The sequence below is a fragment of the Pelecanus crispus genome, chromosome 3 (assembly GCF_030463565.1).
Source record: "Pelecanus crispus isolate bPelCri1 chromosome 3, bPelCri1.pri, whole genome shotgun sequence".
Classification (NCBI taxonomy): domain Eukaryota; kingdom Metazoa; phylum Chordata; class Aves; order Pelecaniformes; family Pelecanidae; genus Pelecanus; species Pelecanus crispus.
The window spans coordinates 105,356,227-105,381,945 of record NC_134645.1 but is presented as its reverse complement, the minus strand read 5'-3'; the positions used below and the strand labels follow the sequence as shown (position 1 = coordinate 105,381,945).

The following is a 25,719-nucleotide window of genomic DNA, read 5'->3' as shown; positions in this document are numbered from 1 at the left end:
ATCTTTGTTCTGAAAAAAGAACTACTTAGGCTTGGATTCAGATGGATTCATTGACTTCACAGGAACTGGTTTTGTTTGTGTGAGAAACAGTTACATGATTCTAGTGGTGATCTGATATAATAATTAATAATACCATAATAGCCAGATCTAGGGAAAACACTAAAGCACATGCTTACCATTTCAGCCCTTGCCTCTCAGAATAGGTTTATGGTGCTGAGATAAGTCCCTTGTGTGTGGAGACTTGCGTGCCCACATGAGGATGTTCACAATCTTAGAGCTTCTCTGGAACTCTCCTGAGGGGTTTTAGTGCCTGCAAGAGGGCTGCAACACTGCCTGTGAACCTGGCTGGGCTCCATGCCCAGACAACAGTTTGAAACTTGCGGTGGTGGTCTCTAACCACGGGGTTGTTAGCCTATAAGGATACTCATTCCCCCTCTTCACCTGTCAGGAGTTAGCATTTTTGGCTGCACAGCGGCTGGCTTCTAAAGAGTGGGAGGTGTTCCTACCAACATTGCCCTGAAATCAGGTAAATTGGCTGCTTTCATGGGATATGAGAGCTGTGGATTAAAACTAGGACACGAGCAGTTAGGCTTTCTGCTTTCTGTGAAAGAGTCAGTGCTCGTCCATTTGTCCTCGAATAAGAGCTTAGCGGGTATCCAGTGCGGCTGAGGGCAAAACTGCTCATACTGTTACTAATTTTCCCTGGTTTTCTTTGGAGATTTTCCCAGCTCTGCTGGGAGGTTCAGCTCTTACATTTCTGTTCTCTCCCTCTCTCTGTGTTTTCTTTTGCTTTCTTTCTAATGCCATTGCCAACGACACCCTCCCTAGGTGATGTTGCTGCCCCTCCCTCACTCAGCCCATCTTGAAAGGACAGACCCTCTCAGGCTGCAACTTCGAGGATGGCACAGACTAGATGAGGTTCCAGATGGCATCGGTTTTATTAACTACTGTCTTTTGATTTTTCTTAGACGTCTGCAATATCTCCCCTTCCTGCCAAACCTCCCAGTGTGACACTGAGTACTGGTGACTATGTGGGTGGCATTCAATCTGAGACATAATGATGCAGCCAGCCGTAACTACTGACCTTCAGCTTCACGCCCTGTATTGAACACAGTTCTTTGCACAACAGAGAGTAGCTTTTTTGCTTTTCACTTCATTAAGAAACATCTCCATGTGGAAAAGGCCATTTCCCTTGTAAAAAAATAGTAACTTTTTCTTTAATAGGCAGCTGTTCTCATGCAGATAATCCAAAGTAATGGGTGGACACAAAAAGAGATTTCTAAATTAGTAAAGGTCGACTGGAAAGGATGTAGCTCATCTCATGGATAGCTCTTTTTATCTGTGCTCTGGGTATGCTGTATATAGATTGACACTAGTGTGCCAATAAAATTTATAAACCAGGGAAAAATCCCCTTTTATTTTGGCTTTTTCTCATATTAGTTTATACTGCTTTTTTTTTTTTTTTCCTGAGGACATATACAACTTGTAGCACTGGCTATTCAGCGGATATCCCCCCATCAAACACTTGTTACAGACAGAGCGTAGTATTTCTGAGGTTCCAATCTGATAGTATTAAGCTTCCCACATTTTTAGACGCCTTTACTGGAGACAATAATTTCCCGATCATGAGAAAGAATATTTTTTCCTCTTGCTTAGTACATTTCAATAGTGTTTCAGGAATTTTGCAAGTATGCTCCAATTTGTTAAAAAAAAGCACCATAAAAATGTACTGGAAGTACGTGTAACTCGTGAGCAGTGCTGACATTGATGGCTTCATGAAAATTTTCATTTCAAACTGGGCAAGCAGAATCTTCTTTGGGGAAAAAATAAGGCATTTTTTTACATGAAAAATATGAAAACAACTTACATGAAAACAACTCATAATGAATGTTAGAGAATTCACGTGCTTGCAAATACGTATTAACAAGAATGTACATAGGCTCCTTTGTCATTAAGATAAATAAACCACCTTGGGCAATGGAAGAGCAAGATAAGGATGAACTAAAGAAATCTTAGTTCTACTTGTCATGAAGCTGTGAGGCCAGTTTGCCAAAGTTTATCTTTAATAGAAGTAGGGCTGGTGCCTCTGAGCAGGAGCGGCAGGAGTCAAGGTCAGTGTGAAGTGACTGCTGCCTGGTCCCCTTCCAGCTGCTCTCAACGCTGCTGGGCCCCGATCCGCTCGTTTGCTCATGATCACTCTTTCAGCAGGCGATGCATTAGCTTCTGCTGGAACTAATCACAGCTCATCACAAATTTTCTGGGTCTTGAGCTCAAAGGCACAGCACATAGGGGAGTTTCTCCTCTCAACTTAGCCAGCCACGCGGGTGAGAATTCAGGATGTATTGTGTCAACAGCTTCGGCAAAACCTAAGCACAAGATTTGTGCCAAAAGCTGGGTATGTGTCACGAATGCAGGTCTGTGAATCCTGCTGATTATGTCAATTCACTATGAATGAGTGACTTTACACAGTTTGATTTAGTAAAAGTTAGAATTTACTTGTAGCAAATTGCAGAATTTGATGATAATATTTTCAATAGCACTCAATCATCAATGATTAATAAAGTGATTAGACAAAATTGATCAAAACAGTGACTTAGTTACGGATTCGAAGATGGCAAGGTTCACTCTATTACTACATAGAAGCACATAAAAGAGAATTAAATCACAATGAGTTAAAATGATTCATAAAAGGATTGCGTATATATGGAATAAAGGCAAGGCGGGTGTGGGGGGCCCTCCGGTTGAGTCACGAGGTTTAGACTAGACCCCCTTGCTTTCTGAACTCCTTCTCAGAGAGAAGCCTGGGTGCAGCTAGGTCTAGTCTTAGTCTCAGACTTGGTCAATGGTTTATATGGATAAGGATAATGTATATATATGCATATATGTATATCTAGTACATAGGAAAAATATATAAAGGAAATTGGATTATGTGAGAGAGAGAGAGAAATCATATGTAGGGGATACGGAAGCCCTCCCGTTGAGTCACGAGGTTCAGAATGGACCCCCTTGCTTTCTAAACTCCTTCTCAGAGAGGAGCCGAGGTGCGGCTGGGCCCAGTCTTAGTCTCAGACTTGGTCAACAGTTTAGGAGAGCAATGCTATAAGAATAGTACAGCAATATAAAACTCCTTTTAATATTAAATCATACATCTACAAAAGTACTTAAATTGATTCATGCATGCACACTTACAACTATAAACGCATATATGGAAATCATATACCTGTTAAAAATTCCCCTTGAGTTTAGTGAAATACTCACATCTAATGCCTTAGCATTTCTCAATGGGCGAGAGTAGAGTCTCAAGGAGTGAAGAATATCAGCAGCCCAGGCTCCGTTGTCAATCTCCTGCAATGGAGTTCTGGTAGCAGCAGACTTTCGGAATCTGCTAGTTTTCGCTGACTCTGAGAGACATTTTGATCAGAGGGAGATGCTGGTGCGGCCCGCGGCAGTCCAGGAGAGCTCAAAGGGCCTCACTTAGGACTGCCGTTTATAGGATTGTGAGATGATTGACTTTAATCACCAGTAAATTTCCATCCGAGCCACAATACGGGTCGGCTTGTTGCTGGAATTCCAGCAGCGATGATACCACTCTGTTTCAAGGCTGTCCGGGGTAGCTGTTTGTTCTCATTCCCCTCGTTAGCCACAATATGAATCTTGATAAGAACAGAGCTGCTCTCTGCTCCAGCCATGTAGGAGTTTCTGGTACAATTAAGGGGCGCTTAACTGACCAACTCACTACACAAAAGCTGTGGCCTGGAATTCCTGAAATTGTAAAGCAGCCGAAGTAAAGGGGAAAAACAGAACAGAAAAACAGGGTGGGGGGAGATGTACCACCACAGTATGCCTCCTTGACTCTATCCCAAATCTTTTAAAGATAATTTTTTTTAAGGATTTTATCCTTTAGGTGAAAAAGCACATACATATTGGGTTTTTTTAACCAGAAAGATTATTAACTGCTGACAACTTGCAGTAGTGAAATACATTGTGCACCTTCATTGGTTTAAATCTTAAATGGCTGAAAAGTCTTGTTAGAGTCTTGTTAAAAAGTCTGAAGTGCTCCTGCTAGTACATAGATAAGGCAGACTTTATTTTGTACCTCTCAGACACTGTTTTCAGATTGGTTTTGCTTCCAATCCACCCTCTTGGAAAATGTTCCAAAACCTGGCCGTTTTATCCTAGCACAAGATCCTTCTGGACTTTCCTCTTCTGACACTTGAGCATCAGTTGAGCTGCAGAAGGGAGATGCGCTGGACCCCAGTCGAAGCATAAGTGCTTTAATGGGACATCTACAGCAGGTTTTTCTGTGTGTACTTTCATGCTGATGAAAGCGCTTAGTGTAGAGCAATTGTATTGGCATGAAGGTAGAGTATCTCTCCTAGTTAATCATCAAGCCGTATGAAATGTAGAAAAGGTGCAAGATAAGCACTTTGCTTTCTGTCCAAAGCTTCTTTTTTGCATCCATTAATCTGTTTCTGTTTACTTTTCTTTTTTTTTTCATAGGAGACTGCTCTCCTACGCCCTCTGTATCCAACTAAACTGATCCCTCCAACTAAGTCCCCTTTGCGTCCTCCATCCATCTCCCTTGCTGACTGTCTAAACCCAGGACCTTTCAGCCACTTGTCTTCTATCACGTGTGATGTTCACGAGAATCCTTATAGCCCTTACAGTCACAACTCTTTGTACAGTAAGGTGAGCTTCAAGTGTGGTGTGATTCAAGAGCTTTGTCAGGCTTTTATCCGTTTAGTTCTAGGCAGAATTCATCTGAGTCATTAGGATTCAGTGCTGGCAGGTGCTCTGGGAGATGCGTCTCAGAAGAGCTTGTGTCTCCAGTGTCCCTGGAGACATTACTGCTTTTCCTTCCCTCAGCACAGCTCATGTCAGGGCTTGCTTCCTCCAGATTGCCTAGGACAGGGTTCCCACCACTCTTCATTCAAGCTATTTGTTCTCTAAAGGAGGAATAATCTATTTCATCCCTCGTGGTCAGATTACTTCTGACATTTACCCATGTTAAAGTAATAGGCTATTTCTTTTTTCTTGGGCACTGAGGGAAGGGAGACTAACCTGAGAGAAATTCAGGAAAATCAGTGGCTTTAGCTGTCATCCTGACAAGCAGTTGTCTCTTGCCAACGCAAAGGGAATCACACCCTTGCTGACATTTGTGTCTTCTTTGAAACAGCAGTGAAGAAGTCGGACAAAATCTCTGTAGTCCAAGGTGTGTGGGTGACAGGGCTGGCTTATGAGCTTTGTAAGGTGAAAACTGGGCCCTATGTCTTAGCTGAAGTCTTTTCGAAGAACAGCTGGCATGAGTTATTTACAATACCTCAAGACAGCCCCTGTCTGGTGTTAGAAAAGCATCAGTTATGGAATTCCATAGAAGCTGCTGTTTGGACCCCTCAGATGTATCCTTCCCATGTCCTCTTTTGTCTAACACAGAATCTGGCTGCAAATGCTCAAACTTTGATGCCTGGAGAGATAATCCCGCTCTGAGATGTACAGCGTGCTTTATTTGGGATGCAAGATGTTAAAAAAAGAATGTTCAAAAAACGGGTAGATGTGGCACTTCGGGACATGGTTTAGTCTAGCCTACCCTTGATTGGCTTAGAGTAGACTTGGTAGTGTAGGTTAATGGTTGGACTGGATGATCTTAAAGGTCTTTTCCAACCTAAATGATTCTATGATTCTATGATTCTATAAAACACAGGCATTAGGTGCTGTTTCTTTAGGCTATGTTATGGTTTCCTCATCAGGGGTGAAATACACATTACTAGTTTTAGGCACATTGGGAGTCAAGATTGCATTGGAGAGACATATCACCTCTGCAGAGAATGTATGTTGCTCAGCCATCAGACTCTGAAGAAATGTTTGGAAACTAAAACTAAAACCAGCCTTCCATTCTGTTTTTGAGGCATACTGAACAAAATCACCTTTTCACATCTGTTAGACTGGGTTTTGTTCTGTTTCAATTTTTGCTAAACTGGGCTGACATGTTTATTTAGGCAGCAATGATTTTATGATCAAGTATTTTTTGACAAGTTTCCTGGTTCATTGCAGGGCATTCACATGAACAAACAAACAGTTCATATGACCACCAAAGCCAGTTTTTATAATGAAAATGGGTATTTGCTGTTGCTAATGAAAACACTGCTAGAAACTCAGAAATTTGAATAGGAAGGTGAATAAGGCAAGGAAAAGTTGTCTGAAGATAATTAAGACAGTGTAACTTTTTGGTATATCATGTTAGCTGTTTTCTCAAATACGGATATTCTTGCTGGATAATTGCTGAAATAAGGAAATTTTGCTGCTGCTCGGATTTCCCATAGCACTGTGCGCCCAAAACTGTTCTCTTGAATGCAGAGATCATAGGACAGCCCAGCCTGTGTATTTGCATTCCACCCATATGATGATGATTATGAGGCCTCTTCATCCACAATTTTTTATCTCAAGGAACTTTTGTCATTCCAAGCAACCTTTGTGAGCTTTACAAACTGATAAATGCAGCCACACCTCTCTGATGTTAACAGGTTCTTCCTGTACAATGTAAATACGAGAGCTACATCATCTCTTTGAATTCTTCCATTTCCCTTTATAACATAAATTTGCTCTCTTACCTGGGTCATTTTTTACTGTCCACTGTTAACAAGGTATTTCACATGGTTTTCCTGTAAGCTTCACACATCTGTAAGCAGCTTTTATTTTATTTTTATATTTTATATATTTTTTATATATTATATATATTTTATATATTCTTACTTCCATATTGAACTCTGACTCTCTATTTAAGTCTGCAACTTTCCGGGGTTGAGTACCATCATCCATAGCCCAGAAGTCACTGAAGAGTGCTGTTTTCTATCAAAGAAAAGCTCAGAGGATCACTTAATTTTACTTCAAATACTTCTACAGCAGCATTTTGAATGGTTATGTCATCAGGGAGCTAATTGAGAGGGTTGTGTTTTAGATGAGGCACTAGTACTGACCTGCTGCAACAATTTAAATAAAAAAGTCTACACATTTGGGCTTCTGGTTGACTTCCCACTGCCATTCCTCTCATCATGTAAGTGAAATCCTGACTTTGGTCAAGACCACATGCAATGATAATGCTTGTGTTTCTCCAAATGCATCCCTTAATTTAGTTAATGTAGCAAGTTCTCTCTTCCATCCCATAAGATCTAGTGAAAATCCACAGGAGTCTATGATGTTAACCATGGTAGGTACAAAAAATTCAATAATTAAATCTTCTGAAGCAGGATTGGTGAGAATGACAAAGATTTTTGAGACGAATATCTTTTTTGAGACTTCTTTGGAGAATTTTTGGTATATCTCAATTTACCATTGTTTCCTAGTGTTTAAAATAATTTTAATTATTTAATTATTTTCAATAATTTTAAAGTCTCAGCCAATGAAGATAAGTTTAACTGATATAAAATGAGACAACTCAGTTGTCAGCCGTAGGTAAGATTTTTAAGCATTACTGGTAGTGCTAGTAAATACCTTTAGTAAAACATATTGTATCTGTGAACTGATGTCACTCTCTAGGTAGGTGTGGCCCAATACTTTGGGAAACAGAATAATCAGATGTCAATACTGGGCTAGGTTAATACAAACAGAGGTTTATTTACACAAGAAGTAAATATTCACCCTTAATTTTTTTTTTTTATATTTTTTGTTTGGTCTATAGTATTAACATTCTTTGATAACCAAAGGAATATTAATTTCAATCCTATTCACATGATCAATATTTAACATGAGTCAATATATGTTGATAAAAATCCTGACAATATTTGCCTATTGTTTCTTGCAATAACCCTGTCTTCTGTGCCACCCAACTACAGTCTGAGCTATTCACGTTTTTAAATAGAAATGATTTAATTTATTGTGATCAATAATTGAAGTAACAGAAAACACAGTACAGTAGACACAGTATCAGGTGTTGAAATTGCAAACTGTTAGAACTGTTCCATAAACATCCTGACATCATGGGAATTTCTTTTGATTCTCTACTAAACCTCAGCTGTCATCTCTGTAAATTCCCTGGAGTTCCCCTTCTCCACTCCTCACCCCTTGGGATAAGGGATAATATGCACTGTGACTCGCTTGCTGTCTCTCCAGCTACCCAGTCAACACATGGTCAGTGCCCACACAATCAATCTATATATATATATGTTACATTTGTAACTATATGTTGTATTTTGCTTCATCTTCCACTAGAGGGCAAAACTCGCTGCCATGCATTCTTACAACGATTTAAAATATGTTGTAAATACACTATTGAGAACGGACAGGATATGTCAGTGAATGGAGTTGCTACTCTGCACCTGCAATTTCATTAAAAGATTACCTTAAACAAGTGTTCCCTCAGAAATGAGAAATGGGATATGGGAAAAAACAGAGTGATCACCTGAGTCTCATATTAGGGAGGCTAGATATGGTGACCTCCTAAAACCAGCATCATTTCATTTGTTGGCTCAGAGCATAAGAAAATAACAGCTGTCCCTATCTGAAACGCTTTACTGAAAGGGCACTGTGGTGGTGTTTAGGCAGACTGGACCCAGTACCAGGTTGTTTTTCTTTAAAGCTCCACCAAGTACCTGCATCTTTATAGCTGATGGAATTACACAGATGAAGCTGAAGGATAGACCTGGCAGGTTTTAGAAATTATAACTGTTCAGAGTGATGAAATCCATAAGCTGTGCCCCAAATCATTTCACATGTGGTTTTAGCTTTGATAGGAGGAGGCAGCGGGAACCGAGGTCTTGCATCTGCCCTTCGGCTTGGAGAAGAGCAGAGAAGGCTCTCTCCTCTCATCTGTGCGCAGGCTGCTCCTGAAATAAAAATGTTGCCCATTCAAGTGAGCTGATTCTGTTCTCATTGGCCTTGTCATCTCCCTTATCCTCTCCTGCCCCACTCTGTGCCCCACGCACCAGGTGCTGCTACTCTTATTTACACTCCTTAGTCTTGAATAATTATATGAGTTGAACTTTTTATTATAAAAAAAGTTCCTTTTCATTTTGATTCGAATAAAACAGCCCAGAAAGTCAGACTTGAGCACAACTATTGCAGTGATGGAGAGCCTGAGATGACATTTATCTCTGTGGTTGGTTAACTCCAAAGCATGTTTCTGCTGGGAATCCCTCCAGCCTTTAATGGAGGACTGTGTAGGGTGGAAGAGCACAACTCTGCACCTGGAGTACTGTGACCAGTTCTGGTCCCCGCAATTAAAAAAGATGCAGACAGGCTGGAGAGGGTCCAAAGGAGGGCCACAAAGATGATCAAAGGGCTGGAGAACCTGCCTTATGAGGAAAGACTGAAGGAGTTAGATCTTTTCTCCCTGGAGAAGGCTCAGGGGTGACCTCATCACAGTATTCCAGTACTTAAAGGGTGGCTACAAAGAGGACAGAGGCTCTCTCTTCACAGGAGGAGACACATGGAGAAGACAAGGGGCAATGGGTACAACTTGCACTGGCAGAGGTTTCATCTTGTTATATGAAGGAATTATCTTACAGTGAGAACAATGAATCACTGGAACAACCTCCACAAGGAAGTGGTGGAGTCCCCATCACTGGAGGTTTTCAAGATGCGTTTGGACAGGGTGCTAGATAATCTCGTCTAGGCTCCCTTTCCCACAAAAGGTTGGACCCTTCCAGGCGGGGCTGTTCTATGATTCTATGATTCATATGGAGGCACAATCAACATAAATATCTGTCAGGGAAGACAGCATTAGATTTTGGGAAAACGGCTGTCATTTGGAAGGATAAAGGAATGACCTGCCCAAGAGAAGACACGGGATGAGCGGGTGTAGCTCCCTCAGCTGGGGATCACCTCTCAGTCCCTATTGACTTTCAAACTGCCTTTTCTTTCTGTCAGCAAGGGCTGAGCACGATTCATGTACATCCCTCTGAAAATCTTCCTGTCAGTTAAATATTTAGCAGCACAGCCTTGAAAATGGATTGGAGGGAACTGGCTTTTTGCAAGAGGTATGAGAAATGTTAAAAAATTACCATTTTGGTACCTGATTAGACATTACTTATAAGAATAAAGGTCCAGGTTTGCAGAGGACAGGTTTTCTTTAATGTCCAACTTTGGGCTCAAGCCAATTTAATATTTTACCTGGACCTAAATGGAGTTTTCTTGAAATCACTGAATGTTGTCGTGTTGGAGGTGTCAGCCTTCCATAATCACTTGCAGGTCTGCAGAGTCGTAGGTAAATGGAATATTTAAAGGGAATCTTTATTATTTTTTAAATTAAATCAGTGGTGTTTACCTCACCATCCAATATCCTACTCATTGGAGTTTGTATTTGATTAATAGTAGCACAGTGGGAATTGACATTCTGTGAACGTGGCAGCCTTTCAGGGTTGCCATGGAAAAGCACTTTTCCCCCAGACATCATCCCAGCTGCTTTTATTTCTAGAAGAGAGTTTCTTTCTTTCTTTTGAACTTTGATATTTAAATGCTGTACTTGTGTAGGTGTATTGTGATTGATCAGCCTTCTACTATCTGTGATCCAGGACAATTGCTTTAGTATAGAAAAAGAAATCAGAGGCAAACAAGTCAGTTCATTAGTGCTGTACTACAAATTGGACCACCTTGTTGGGAAAATATTAATGCTTAATATTGTTGGTCTCCTTTGTATATTCTTTTATGGCATTGCTTGGGCTTAGTAAGCTATTTTAATCATATCATACTTAGATGACATTTCTATCACTTTGAACTTGGTTTGACAATCCTGCAGAAAATGCCTCTAGAGTTCTTGCTCAGCTCATCTTTAAAGAAAAGCATTTCTCCTAGAACACTTTAGAAGGATCATAACTTGGTAATCAGTTGCTTTCTTCGAAACCATCAAATTAGGACCAGAACATGAAGGTAGCTTAGGCTGAACAGGAGACACAGCAGCATGTACTTCAACATGCAGACGTCTTAAGTCTGATACTGCCTGGAAAGAACTCTGCTACCCACTCCTACAGAGACAGCTCTTCCAAAGGAAGTAAAAAAAAAGAATTGATTACTGTGTCAATTCTTTTGGCCTGGGTAGTTAGGCAATTTTGAAAGCCTAGTAGGCTCCACTAGGAGAAGCTGTTGATGGTAGAACCCTGGTATTTCTTTGGTGTACTTCTGTTCATTTAGAAAACATGCACACAAAAAGTTGTTTTCTTGAATGTGGTGGGATCAAACCCCAGCAGGCACTTCCCATATTTAGAAATCGAAATGTGCTTCCCAGTGAATGCTGTGCCCAGAAGTGTCCAGGTTTCCTCTTAGAACGTACTTATAGCCACTTCTGTTGCTTTCTGCCTTCTCATTTATACAGGCTGTCTCTGCTGGGATAGCTTAAACCAGTCTCAAGCACCAAAAAGTGCTTTAAAATGCTTTGTCTTCATTCTTAGAAGTCTCTACATAATATAAAACTTGAGTTCAGTCTTATGCCTAGTTTTCTAGGATGATTGCATCTAGTCTTCTGCATAATGGATTTCAGGCAGACATTTTAAATACATAAAGCAGTATCAAATATAATAGAAATTCTGGCCCTAGCTAACAACTCATTTCTGAGATGTCTTTATCTTAGCCTTCTGTATCTTCAGATTAATATGTGAACACACATCTTAGGAGAACAAACAAAGCAAACACAACAGCCCAAATACTACAACACTCCTAGTATCTGCTAATGTTGGTTTGTGAAGGGGATTCTATGACATGCCCTGTGGCGATGGGGGCAAGCTTGCCATAGCTCAGGGGCTCCTTCTGATGCTAGGATCCTGATCTATGACTGGACTTGGACTGGATACAACTCCATTTCTAGGGGAATTTGAAACCATAGAAAATGGGAATGTTAAAAAATAATCTCTATTAATGATTTGGCAAATGGGAACTAAAACCTGGGGACATGTCTTTGCTTGTGATATAGTAATAAAAACAAAAGACAAAATTACGAAGAACAGAAGCCACTCAGAGGTAAAGGTTGTTATTAACAGCAAAAGCAGAAATACACTATTGCGTGAAAAATATCAAACAAGATTTGGTGGGCATGTAACCTGTATGAGAAACAAAAATTATACTTGTATGCTTTTTATTGAAGACAATGAGAAAACAAAGTCTGAAGGAAAAAAACTTGTAATTAATGGAAACTGTCCCAAAACACCCAGAGCTATAGAGAAATTTGTATCTTAGACCTCAGTGAACACAGATGTTTCTAGACAATTTCCTGCTGCTTTTTCAGGTTGTAAAAAACTCTTCTGAGGTATCAAGGAAAAGTAAACAGTGAGCTGATGAACTTTTGGAAACTCTACATTTTAATGGACAAATTGGCACAATTAGAATTCACTTAACTTTTATTGCTGGTATTGATATAATGTGTACTCTGAAATATGGCCTTAATTAACTCTGCTTCCAGTTATGTTAGAAAAATATATGAATTATAATTATTTCTGGTGAAATTCCAAGTACGTACTTAGAGCTTGAATTAAAGAAGCCAGTATCTACCTCTTACAGAGATGTTACGAACATCAAGGCATTAGTGGGTATTTTTCTTTTTGACAAAGTGTTCTGAACTTTGATGAAGAGGTCATATATGATAGACTGTAAATTATAGTACTAGCTTTCTCTTTTCTTTATTAAACAGTGGCTATCATTTTAGCAGTTATATGATAGGCAGAATATGATCTTAATACAAATTTTAATATAGTAGATGACAGTTACACATGTATACTCTTGAAAATTCAAAGTTTGTTGTTTGGATTTAAGGTAGCAAAGGTCAAAGATCTCTGTTGCATGAGAAGGTTACTCAGAAAACAGGGCTTATTCAGTTTTACAGGTAATCTGGGAAGGTCAGCTCTGGAAATTAAATCCATTTCATTTCACACACTCACCTGGAAAGCAGTTAAAGTTCTTTGGCTGTTATCAGTCAATGAGCAATGAGCCCTTTCCTGGGGCAGGGAATCATCGTCTCTTCTAAGCAATGACTCGATTTCTGTGAGTCCATAAATAGTTCACAGTCAATATACTGAGGGAAATTTCAAACAGTTTAGTGGTTGGAAATTCTGAAATTTTCTTTCAATACAGATGAAAATTTGAAAACATTTAAATATCCAGGAATCACTATGCATCATTTGGGTTATATGAACTAACTCAAAGCAGATAGTTCTAATCCATGTGATCAGATGATGTTTGTCTCCTCTACTGCCCTACTCTGTAGGTGTGTTGGTGGTGGTTCTCATGCCTCAAGCCTTCGCTACAGGCCTGGTACCCTCACTGGCCACCAGCTCCCATAATCACCTGTAGTGAAATTAACCCTGTAAGGAACTGCAGAGCTTGATTAGCCCACAGCAGAAAATAGAGGCTCTTATCATGATTGGCACAAAGTGCACTGATAGTGAAATACATTTTAATATTTTATGGAAGTGATCCAAAAAGAAACATCCAAGTCAGAAAACACAATATTCTAGTTAAGGATGGTATTTCTTACAATTAAACACTTAATTTTAATTTTCTAAATGACTAGTGAGAGTTTGCAAGAGACATCAAAATGTTTTGCAGAAAACTTCATTTTTTTGGTTGCTAGTATTTTTCACTGAAAAATCATTTTGGCAGAAAATTCCCAGCCGATTCCATTGTAGACTAGCCCTGCATGACAAGTTGAACGTGGCTTGGGAAAAGGCAGCCCGAGGAAAATGGATGCACTGCTGGGCTTGCATGCATCTCCCTCCCTCCAGCTTCACTTAGAGATAAGGAATCCCTACTGCAAAGCCCTCTAACTCCTCCAGCCTGCGGTATTCATATACAAATCTTTCAGTCTCACCCCACTCTGTTGCCCTCCAGGGCTGTGTCATGTCTGTATGCGAGCTGTCCTTCTTGGGCAGGCACTTATCAGTGTCTGGAGAGTTTTGAAATCTTCAGGTTAAAAATTCACAGGTACAGTAGTATATAATAATGATTAAGCAAGTCAGTCAGGATGTTCTGTTGCATACGTGGCTGAAGGCACATTATAAATCTTTGTTGTGATCACCATTTCTACTTTACCTTTCCTTTTATAGAGAGGTGAAAGGTGCAAAAGAAGTGGGTGTTTAACTGACTGAATCTTTGAAATGGATTTTATACTGTGTCATTTCAGAGAAACTATAGACATCATAATTATAAATTCTCCCTTTACATTATATATTTTCTTTCCCCTTAGTTGAAGGTAGTCCTTGCTCTGCAGCTGTGGGTGTTTTACCATTTATTGGTACCCTAGAGTTCATGTTCTTGTGCTCAGAAAAAGTGGTTATCTATAAAATAGTTTTATTAAAAAAGTTTGCTTGTTATGCATGTATAAATAAAAAAAAGTTTTTAATCTTTGAAAAATTAGTAATTTTTCCTGTTGTGAAGGAATTACTCTGTGTTTCCTAAGAGTCTAGAGTACCTAATTTATTTTCAAAGTGGATTAAAGACTTAATGGAGTAGTTTGAAAGAATAGCATATACGTGAATGTTCTCTGATTACTATAGTTGAAACATTCTTATTTCTTATGTACATTCTCTCTCACTGGTTCCAATGAGTTTTAAACCTGTGTCTCAATTAGCGAAGGTTGCAGACCCTCTAGAGAGTGACTTAGATTTATGAAAAACGTCTTACATTGAGAACACCTCAGAAAGCTTTATATTAGTTCAGAGGCAGCTGTGATTCATAGCACAATAAACTGACCTTTTAAAGACAAATATGTCTTGGTGATTACTCTACAGAGCTAAATGAACAAATGTCTAACTAAGATGTTATATAACCACCTCTTTTCTAAGCCTTGACTGAGTCTGTAAGGGGTTATTTTGGCCAGGTATATAATTTCCCTTTGAACTTACATGCTGCGAATACTTATATATTGTCAGGATATTCTGCTCTCCTCAATACAATTTTTGCAGCCACAAATGCAGATTTGTCTAGTTTGCTTTTTCACTGTTCTTAAAAATAATAAGAAAATGTCACATTAGCAGAAAACTGAGTGATGTCTGGAAAAGTTAGGAATGATTAATTAACCTTGTAAGAGTAATGCAGAATTTTGTAACTGGCAAAGGAAACAAGAATAGAAGTTATAAAAGCAATATTGTCATCTTCCACCATCAACAGATGCAATCCTTTTACATTTACAAATAGGGTTTCTTGCCAGGTGCTTTGACCTGGAGGTGAAAGACTGCCAGTGACAGAGCTTGGTGAGGTCTCACTAAGACAATACACCCATAAAAAGTACATAGTCCAGGTTGCATTCACACTTCACATTTTGTGGACATGGGCACACTCCTATATGACTGAGCAATCATAGTCACACAAGGTCTAATAAGGAAGGGTTAATCCCACCTCACTCTGCCTACTTTGCATTCTGGTATTTTTAAGTTGACTGTCTGGTACTCTGATGTTGATAGCTTATCTTTGCCGAGAGATGACCATACTCTGTGAGGATCTTTCCCCTGTGCTTAGGGCCGTAAGTTATACTATGATTCAGGTACAAGATTGAGTTTAACCAGGTAGGGTATCTGTCTGTGTCCTCCAAATACCCTGGGTTGACCACAATGCAAAGAAGACAACATGGAGATGCCAATGCCCTCCTTTAGTGCTTGTCCAGACAGTGAGAGACCTGGTTACAGTGCTCATCTCACCCTGCAGAGCTTCAAACTTCTCTCTCTTCTGAAAGAGGCCAGTCCTTACCAATGGAGCCACAGAAAGCAAGTGCAGTGGGACAGTAAGTTCCAGCCTGCTTGTGGGACTGGCGTGGTGTGCATTCAGGAACACAAAAATCGTATTTGTAAGGAAAAATCAGGGAGGAAAGAATAAGAGTCTAGCTTCTTGGTTAAACCCTGGGAGGACAGGCATGGGACCTTTTCCACAGCAAGGCTGACGGATTACACTGACACTTGATGGAAATAATACAGGGAACAGGCCTAGAGCTTGTTAGGATGAAGTCACCCAGGCCACGGCACTCAGCTCCTTTGCAGCTGGCAGAGGCAGAGCTCTATGATTCCAGGGAAAAACCCAATGCTCTCCTTTCAGGGACCTACAAGACTGAGCATTATTTCAGCAGAAAGGGTGCAGCACTTGGCTTATGTGCTCCATATTCACTAAAGTACTACTTGAAGTGCTTTATAAATATAGCCATATGTGGATTCCTTAAGACTGGACTGCATGTCATGGCAAAATCAGTTCTCCAGACACCTGACTATTAGAACATACAGACTCTCCTATGATAACTTCAGGGGTTTTATGTCAGAGAAGCTTTGTGAAAACAGAGAGAACTGTATATTGTTCAGTTTTTCTCCAAGTCTTAAGCCTGTATTAACTTTTTTCCTCCATTATTAATCAGTGAAGTCCTTGTTTGCCTCTCACATGTCTTCTTTCAACTAAGCCTAATCAATGTTAGGAGTGTCTGTCCAGATAATACAGATAATTTCCCCTCTCTATGGAGACTGTTATACATGTTGGCTCTTTAGTTTGAAAAGAGGATGCTGTCAAAATAAAGAAAGCAAATACATTTCCTGGACAAAAAACTTCATTACTTTTGTCAGCTCTAAGGAGGGACTTGAGACCTCATACTCAAGGATCAAGGTAAGGCAGAATCATGACTCAGAGAAGCATTTCAGGTTAACACGGTAGGCAATGAATACCAGCAAGAAAGGCCAGGATGAGATAACACAATAAAAGTGCATTTTTCATTGATTGGTGCTCTGCGCAATTTGAGAAAAAGAGCTGTTGCATTCTCGGGTCACTAGCTGACTAGGGAGCTTTTCTCTCTTGCAAGCAGTGGACAATTCTTCTCAGAGAGCTTAGCCACACATCAGAAGGTAAACAGAAAATGATCAGTACTTTCTCTCTTTGTGATCGACCCTTCTTACTTTGCCTGGAATAAAGAGATGCCATATTCTGGTGAGGCAATAAGTAACTCAACTCTAGGGTTTATTTCAATGAAATAAGCTTGCCAAGATACTGCAGGGGTGTACCACCTGTGTATCACCAAGGACTGCACACCCTCAGTAGCTGCAGGATGCTGGGTTGGGAAATGGGACTTCTGTCTCCCATGTAGACTGCTAAGCACCTCCTGTGTCTGTTGTGAAGAGCTGTGCTGCAGCAGTGGGGTGGTGTAAGGTCTAGGGGCTGCCCCGGCATTTGTGCTGGCTGAAATCATGAGCCAGGTGTGCAGCAGAGGGAGGGATGCTGCTGCTGAGAGGATCTAGGCTCCTTACCCCTTCCTTACCCTTCCTTTGCCTAAAATTATTCCCTTGTCTAAATTTACTTTTCATTTTTTTGAAAAACAAAAAAAAAGTTAAATGGTTCAAAGCTTCTGTAACGGCTGCTGTTGTTGCTAGAGTTGATTCCTGTGTCTCTGAAAATGAATCAGGGCAAATTTACAAAGGGAGAGCACAATACATAGCAGATCCGTAACGTAATTACAGAAAATTAGAGTATATTCCTCTTCAGTATCCTTCTTTCACTATAGGGCCAGTTTAGCAGATCAGTTTTGCTTCTCAAAAAGCATGGTTTTAAAATTAATTTTTTAGGGCAAGCGCAATATTTTTTTAAGCAACACATTATTTTTTAATTTACTCTTTGATCGAAATACCAAAACAAAGTAATGCTTTTGATAGATTGAAAATAGCAGGCTTCTTCCAGCCTTATTTTTGTACAATCCTAAACCACCCAAACCCCAATACTTTAAGCAGCCTTTGCTCTAAAGAGGATGTCTCTGTGTCACTGTATAGTAAAACCTCACAAGCTTATGATCTTCACATTGCCTCTATAAGCTCCAGCTTATCTATTTCCCTGTATTCTGATTAAAATCTTATTGAAATTGGTATGGTTCTTCACTTGAGTCACATCCATCAAACTTCATTACTCAGATGCAAATCATAAAATACTCAAAACACTGGAAAATTACTGAGATCTAAAACTCCTTTCTGCACATACTAATTACTGTTATACCGCATTTTTTAGTTAAATGTTTCTATGATTTATGTCTATGAAATTTAATATTAAGGAGAGCTCTTTTGGAGGAGATTTAAGATGACAGATATTCAAAGTGACAGAAATACAGCTACAGTTCTAAATAACTTTATGTGCATTATCTCATACTAAATGTATTACAAGGCAGGTGCCCTTGCTGCGATACTTGAGATGCGTCTTTCAAATTGGAAGGTGATTTATCCCATCCCCACCCTTTTAATTACGGGAATATGATATAACAGAAAACAGGCCATACCTTGAAATAGACTTTCATACAGACAAGGAGTAGTAAGAAAGCATCTGTTCAACAGGGAGCCTGTTGAACACAAATGGGGTCTCATTGCCTTGCTATCCTTTGCATGACTGAGGGTACTGGCATTCATTATTAAACTTTAGTGATATTTTATACAGAAATTGACCTGCTAACATTTCTTTTTCCTGTTTTTAACCTCATGCTCTCCAACCTGTGACATCTTGGCTCGGCAGCCCAGTCATCCCATAGTGCCTATTCCAGAAAATGAAACACTCAGCTCTAAGGAGGTAACCAGTTGACATTTAATGGGTTTAAGCATTTGCATGCTAGCTTTATCTTTTATTTATGTAGCTTGTGCAGAATTGATGAGCAAAAATGTGCTGAGCTCCCAAATCTGCTTTTGTCCAGTGCACGGACTAGATAAGCATTAGTTATTCTTAATGATTAATGACAAAAAAAACCCGGAGTTGTTTTGCAGACTGTGTTGCTTATGTGAATTTGGAGTAACACTAACATTTACACTGCAGGTTCCTGATATATGCTGTTGGGATGTTAGAAAGCACGATTTGTTAAATTATGCGGTTAGCCCCAATTAAATCACACATTCCACAATCTGCAGTCACTGGTATAGCTTCTGTTTTAAATACCAGATACAACAACTACCAGAGGCACTTAGGATAATTAGTTATTGAGAATTTCATAAAGGACTGTCAAGAAAACATAAGATAACATATAGTGCAAATTTGCCCAGTATCAAAATTCAGTGCCAGTTTTATTTGACTTCGAAGAAGGACACAAATCTTTTTGAAGTCTAAATTTAGTGGCCAATTCCATACCACTTTTACATATCTAAACTCTAGGACCGTAGTGGTTACCCCCCTAGATAATTCACTCAGTGAGAGCTGAAGCGATCTGCTGCACGATTAATTTTCTCTTGAGACAGAGCATATAAAAATTAAAAAGGTTCTGCTGGCACAGGCAAGTCTTTTTTCCAACAAGGTCATGAACGTGAAGCTGAGCTATAGCCTCAGTGTTGAAATAAACATATGTAATTTAATTAACTGTCATATTCTTTACTGCAGGCTTTGGAACGTAATAGAACATCTTTAATTAAAGGACATTTTCAACATTATTTTAGAAATTCACATAAGGTGGCATAACTTACTACCAATAATAGCAGTATGAGTACATTTATGACACAAGAATGAATTTTTACGGCCAAGACCTCCTTTGATTACCAAGTGCATGCTCATAATTATTTCACAAGTTTTGTGATGAGTTTAACAATATAGATAGGAATGATAATTACATTTTTGTAACACAGTTTATTTTTAATTTATTATTTTAAAATTAGATTCTAGTCTTGCTAAAAGCAGCAAAATGAGCATTTAAATAAATGATATGGATGTTTGCCAATAATTGCTACCAAATGAGTAACTTCCTTGTTGTTTTGAAAAATAATGAGGGATTTTTGAGGTCAAGCCATTCACATGTTGGAAGCAGAGGGTTTGCCTGAATTCTGAGTTTGTTGACAGAACCTGTCAATATATCCTTGCAGTTTATCTTGGTTTCCACTGAAAAAAAGGTTTAAAAAAAACAAAAGAAAGAATAAAATAAAGGTAGACATCTCACTTGTTGGGTGGATCAACGGACTGCTGTTCTGCACCAGGAGTATATGAGACGTGAACATAGCCTCTTATTCTCAAGCACATCCCTGGCCTCTTTGTGCATGGGGCAGAGACTTAAAGCTACTTCATATCTCTTTTTGTTTGAATCTTCATCATGGCCTTCCAGCCTCCTCCCTTTTTCCTTGCCTTTGACCTTTCTGCTTGTTTCTACACCATCAATCCCCTTTCCTCTGCCTCTGAGGAGCCACTACTTGCTTCTCTCGAAAGCAATTGTTACAGTTTCTGCTGTGGATCTATCCAAAGGAAGCCCCAAGATGCCTTCACAAGAGGAAATTAGACAACAAATACCTTGCTGAGCTTCTCAGATAGGTTGGATTTTTTCCATCTCATCTGTAAAGTTTCTGTAATATTATTGAAGTGCAGGTATTCCATTAGAGGGTGGTGAGACAGACTGAATTGTTCTGAGGATAAATTTATTGTTGAGATGAAGCAGATTTGCACTACATCGAGGCGCTGTAAAATGTGTATATATATACACATATATGTCTATATGTGTAAGTGTGTTTATATACATACATGTATGCATGTGTGTGTATATATATATATGTGCAGTCTCTGATGATGCAGCTGATTTTCCTGTATTTGAAAATAAGATAGGGGAAGGCAAACAACTAGATCCCGATCCCTCGTCCTTTTTCTTTACAATTTACATGTTGAGGGAGAGTTTTGCAGATCTAATGCAAAGAGAGATCTTTTTGAAGAGAACTCTTTTAAGAAACAAGACACATAATTTGACTGATACATTATTAAGATTAGTACAGAAAGTGAAGCATCTCATACTGACATAGTAAAGTCAGACTGCTGTGACTGAGATATCCTTGAAAACATGAGGTTGTAGCATGTTCTGAATTGATGACAATGACAGCAAAAGTGCAAAATTCCCTTGGTTAGAGGCCAACGTGGTCTGTTCCAAGGCAGATAAAATATATATCACTGTTTTCTAAAAGTTCTCTTGTATTTTAAACAAACATTTTTAACGTAATTTATATCAACCAGTTTATTAAAAAGCTTAAATATACTCCAATAGAAGATTTGTACCATGACCTGTAGAATAAAGATGAAATTGTGGTTGCATTTATAAAGAGCAAAGACAATCAGTTGGAAAGAAGAGGATTTATCTGGGCTGTTATCAGTACTCTTTGTATTTCCCTTGGTTAACATCTTATTGGGTGACTGTCATTCACCACTTAATGTAATGTTAGCTGGAGGGAAATAGTCAGCTTTAAAATAGAAAAAAAGTGTCAGATACCATTTGGTACAGCTGAGCAAGCTGAGTATTTGTGCTGGTTCCCTGGGGCCTGTCACATAACTGTCTATGACTATATAAGTGGACTCCAGTCCACATGTAGACACAGTGGGAAGAACTGTGTCAGGCTCACTGCAAGCTGGTCAGGAAATAACATCAAGAGATGACACATTGTTTGTTCTCTCTATTACAAATCGAAGGAAGTCTTCTCCAATGACTTTTCGAAGTACTTGTACAGGGCATGTTATCTAATTTTTTCCCCCAGTTTTTAATCTCATGTTTAGCAGGAAGAGGTGACCAGAGGACACCATACTGACCATGTTGAGACTGAGAAATGTCTTTCCATGTTTAGGGAGTGGCAGAGAAGACACAAATACATCTAGAGATGAACCCCTTTTCTCATTCTCAGTAAAGAAGGACTGAACAAAAGGCATCTGTTTCCATTGAGATCTGTTGCTGGAGATGGAAGTATACACCACTGATACCTAGAAAGAGATCAACATTTATGCTATCTTGGAGACAGACAGGAGAACAACATAGAGCCAGAAGCAGATCAGAACATTTGGGGCACTCTTCTTAGCTGCCCTGAGGGTGATGGCTTCTTTGAGATATGTTGTTGTTGAGCTGTCCCTGAAGAACCATGAATTTTTCACCATTTTCTCTTTTATGTGGTTGGATCTTCAAAATTGTGTGTTATGCTGCTTTCCCTTTTCAGTGCAGTGGAGAAAAACATGGTAGACCTTGGTTGATGATTTTTAAAATCACAACATCTTTCAGGCACATATTGTTCCTTCTTATTTAGGAACCTATCTTGACTGTAGGAACAGTTTATGCTGGATTTACACTTCCTGAGTTTACATAACCCACAAATCTCCAAGCAATTTAAAATGTCCTTTATTATCAGTGAAGTCCTGTTTGGATGCTGAACTGATTAGGAAAAATTCTGTCAAGTTATAAGTCCAACATTACTCTTACTGCTGTAATAAGAACCTTAGGTCTCTGTCCTATAGTCTCTGCCCTCACCAAAATGCTCTTCGTTATCTAAATTTACATATAGGCTCATACTTAACTTCTTCTCCTGCAATGTTCCTCCCTCAGAGCTAAAAACACAGTGAGAGAAAGTCAGTGTGATTTATGCAATTCCTAAAAAAGAACAGGTGAGCAGGTGCTCTGTGAAACATAAGCACTTCCTTGACCTTTAGGAAGGAGTGAGAGCAGGAAAGAAAGAAAGGTGTTGCAAGTTTCTACTTAGTAATTCATATTGTTTTCCTAAAAGCTAAGTATTTACTTGGGGAAAAAAGGAGTTACCTTGGTATTCAGAACAACAGTATTCATGCAGGTTTAGCTTCATTTGGTAACAGCATGAAGCAAATCAGATCTGTCACTTCCCTGTGAAAGCAGGAAAACAAATAAGGGACATTCTCCTCCTTGTGAAATCTCTCTCTACAGCCAGTGCTTTTTAGTTGGAGAAGATCTGAAGCATACTCCTGTAAAACCTAACCAAGAGATATACCAGTAATTGCCAATACTTACTGTCTTCCTTTAAAGTAAACCTAGTGTTTGCCCAGGTTATGGTGTATGAATGATGTTATAATTATTCTCAGAATTGTACTGAGTCAGAATATTTAGAGAGAACATGGGGCATATGTCACAAAAAGACATTGCATGCAGGTGCTAAAATTATGTACTCATTACCCTTATTCATATGAGAATTGCAAAATCCCAAGTCTATTATACAATTACCTTAAGTTCATATAATCTTTTGCTGCAGCTTTTACCCTGTGTTATCTGTTTGCTATTCCTGAAAGTTCTGCAATAATTATTTGAGATAATAATAGCATCTGTAAGGTCAACACTCATAAAAAGACCTCATGGACTTCAGTGGTGACAGGATTTCACTGACTGTCTTTTGTGCAAATTTTTGAGAATTTTAGTACAAAAAGCGTTGGGGTTTTTTTTTGGTTTGGTTTGGTTTTTTTTACTGGGGGGAACAATTAATCTGCCCTGCTCCACTTTAAACAACTTTAATAGAAAAAGTTCTTGAAATTTTAACTTCTATGAAAATGTCAATAAGGTCCAAAGTTCTGTTATACATTGATCTTAATCTTTATTTACTTAAGAAGTGTTCCTGGTCAGAGGTCAACATTAGTATTAATCATTGATAGATTCTACATATAAGCAGAAAATGCACTCATTTTATGAAAGAGTCCTTTTACTAAAGTATTTATGCAAGGGGTTTTCTGTTAGACCAAAGCTCCAACCCAAATGGCAGTATCAGAGCAGAGTGATGTTCTTCCAGTTAAAAATACTGGCATTGTACCCTGGATTTACAAAGAAAATCCCAGAGCTTACAAAATCCAGCCCCCAAGTTGCTTGACATCATGATCACTATGAAGCAGAGATGGATGGATGTGGGCTGTGCCCATAGTGGAGGTCTGCCCTTCCCTGCCTCTGGTGGGAAGGTACAAGGGCAGGGTTCAGGCTGTCCTCTCCTCCAGCTTGTCCTGACAGCCTGGGGGAGGCTGCTGGTGGAGGCCAGGTATTCTCTAATGATCTCGCGGTCTCGTGTACCACTCAATACCTTTTCAACTGGTAAAGAAGATCCCTGTCAAAGCAAGAACAGGGATATGGTAGTGTCCTGGTTTCGGCTGGGATAGAGTTAATTTTCTTCCTAGTAGCAGGCACAGTGCTGTGTTTTGGATTTACTAGGAGAAGAATGTTGATAACACACTGATGTTTTTAGTTGTTGCTAAGTACTGCTTATGCTAGTCAAGGACTTTTTCAGCTTCCCATGCTCTGCCAGGTGCACAAGAAACTGGGAGGGGGCACAGCCAGAAGAGTTGATCCAAACTGACCAAAGGGCTATTCCATACCATATGGCATCATGCTCAGTATATGAACTGGGGGGGGTTGGCCAGGGAGCAGCGATCGCTGCTCGGGAACTGTCTGGGTATCGGTCAGCGGGTGGTGAGCAATAGCATTGTGCATCACTTGCTTTGTATATTATTATTACTATTATTATTATATTGTTATTATTATTATTTTACTTTATTTTATTTCAATTATTAAACTGTTCTTATCTCAACCCAGGAGTGTTTCTCACTCTTACTCCTCCGATTCTCTCCCCCATCCCATTGGGGTAGGGGGAGTGAGTGAGCGGCTGCGTGGTGCTTAGTTGCTGGCTGGGGCTAAACCATGACAGGTAGATAACAGGTGAAACCAGAGGGAACCGTATTGGCAGCTGCTCCTACTCGAATGTCAACTCCTTTGTTCAAGCACCTTTGTCTTCCATTTGATGCTGGGACAGGTTCTTCCCTGCATGCACACGTATTGGGGTAAAAGTCTGTGTTGCTCCTTGTGATTTCCTTGGAGCCACAAACATGTGCTCCCTACCCATCGCATTGCAGACACACTATTCACTTTTTATTTTCAGTCTTGCATAAAATTACAGCCCCATCCTCCAGACAGTGGAAAGCTGGTATACACTTGTATGGCAGAGCATCCCTAGTTGTGGTGTTATGGTACAATTCTGAGAACGATTATAACATCATTCACACACCAACATAACTAGCCAGGCTGCAGAGCATATGTGTGTTACAGTGACACAGTCAACATCTATTCTGTTCCCACACCTGGGATGCAGGGTCAGAGTGGTCTTCACAGCACTGCTATTTGCAAAGTTTATGAATTATCTAAAGAACTAGGGGACATCAGGCAATTCGTAAAGAATGCTGCACAGACTGGGACTGAGCATAGGCATTAAGGCAGCAAATAATAAGGCAAAGAGGAACAGCAACACATGTAAGAAAAGCTCTTGGATGACACAAATTACAAAATCCTTTGATGTCACTTACCTCCAGAATGAGATCTGTTTTGACTTGACCTGTAATCTTCCAAAATATTTTGGAATAAAATGAACAGTACCTCTCTGCAGTGGTAGTCTTACCACCCATAGTTTATTTTGAGCAAGCCAAGGACTGCAGCAGTAGGCTCTCTCCATATCACCACAACAGTTCATTTAACTGAAAATTTAATGACCCTGAAGATAAGCATTAACAGTAGGAATAAGTACTGCTTTTACTAAAGGTATAAGAATTTCAGGTGTTAGCTGTGACAAATTCTTTAATGTCCTAAACGGATGGGCCACTAAAAAGGAACAGTAAACTGCAGTCTTCTGATATTTATAAATAGAAAGGTAGCTCCAAACAATGCACATTTGTAAGTTCTCAAATAAAACCTTTAAATATCAGCAGACATACTTTCTATTTACTTTATACTTCAACAATGCTTTAAACTTTATAATTTTTAATACTTTATATGTACAACAGGAAATTTATACTTGCAACAGGTGTTTGGGCAATACTTTTTGCCAGCTGCAATGATATCTCCTTAAGTAAAAAGTTTCAGTTATAGCCTACTGACATGAAAAAGTATATCAGATCACCATGCATTAACAAGTAAAAAGCATTTTACACATTTATTTCTAATGTGATTGCTATAAAAATAATTAGTCTAAATGTATTACTTATATGGTAAATTTACATTAAAAAGACTGAAAAGGTAATAATATGTGATACAGAGAAAGT

The 25,719-nt window shown here is 39.2% G+C and overlaps 1 protein-coding gene across 1 annotated transcript in view; it reads left to right on the top strand.

The window, feature by feature from the left end:
• MLIP (muscular LMNA interacting protein) overlaps nt 1-18,498 on the top strand; it is a 71,152-nt gene extending 52,654 nt beyond the window's left edge. The window contains 2 exon segments of the mRNA XM_075707734.1: nt 4,501-4,689; nt 18,433-18,498. Of these exon segments, the coding sequence (XP_075563849.1) occupies nt 4,501-4,689; nt 18,433-18,498 (255 nt within the window).
• Nucleotides 18,499-25,719: the final 7,221 nt, after the last annotated feature.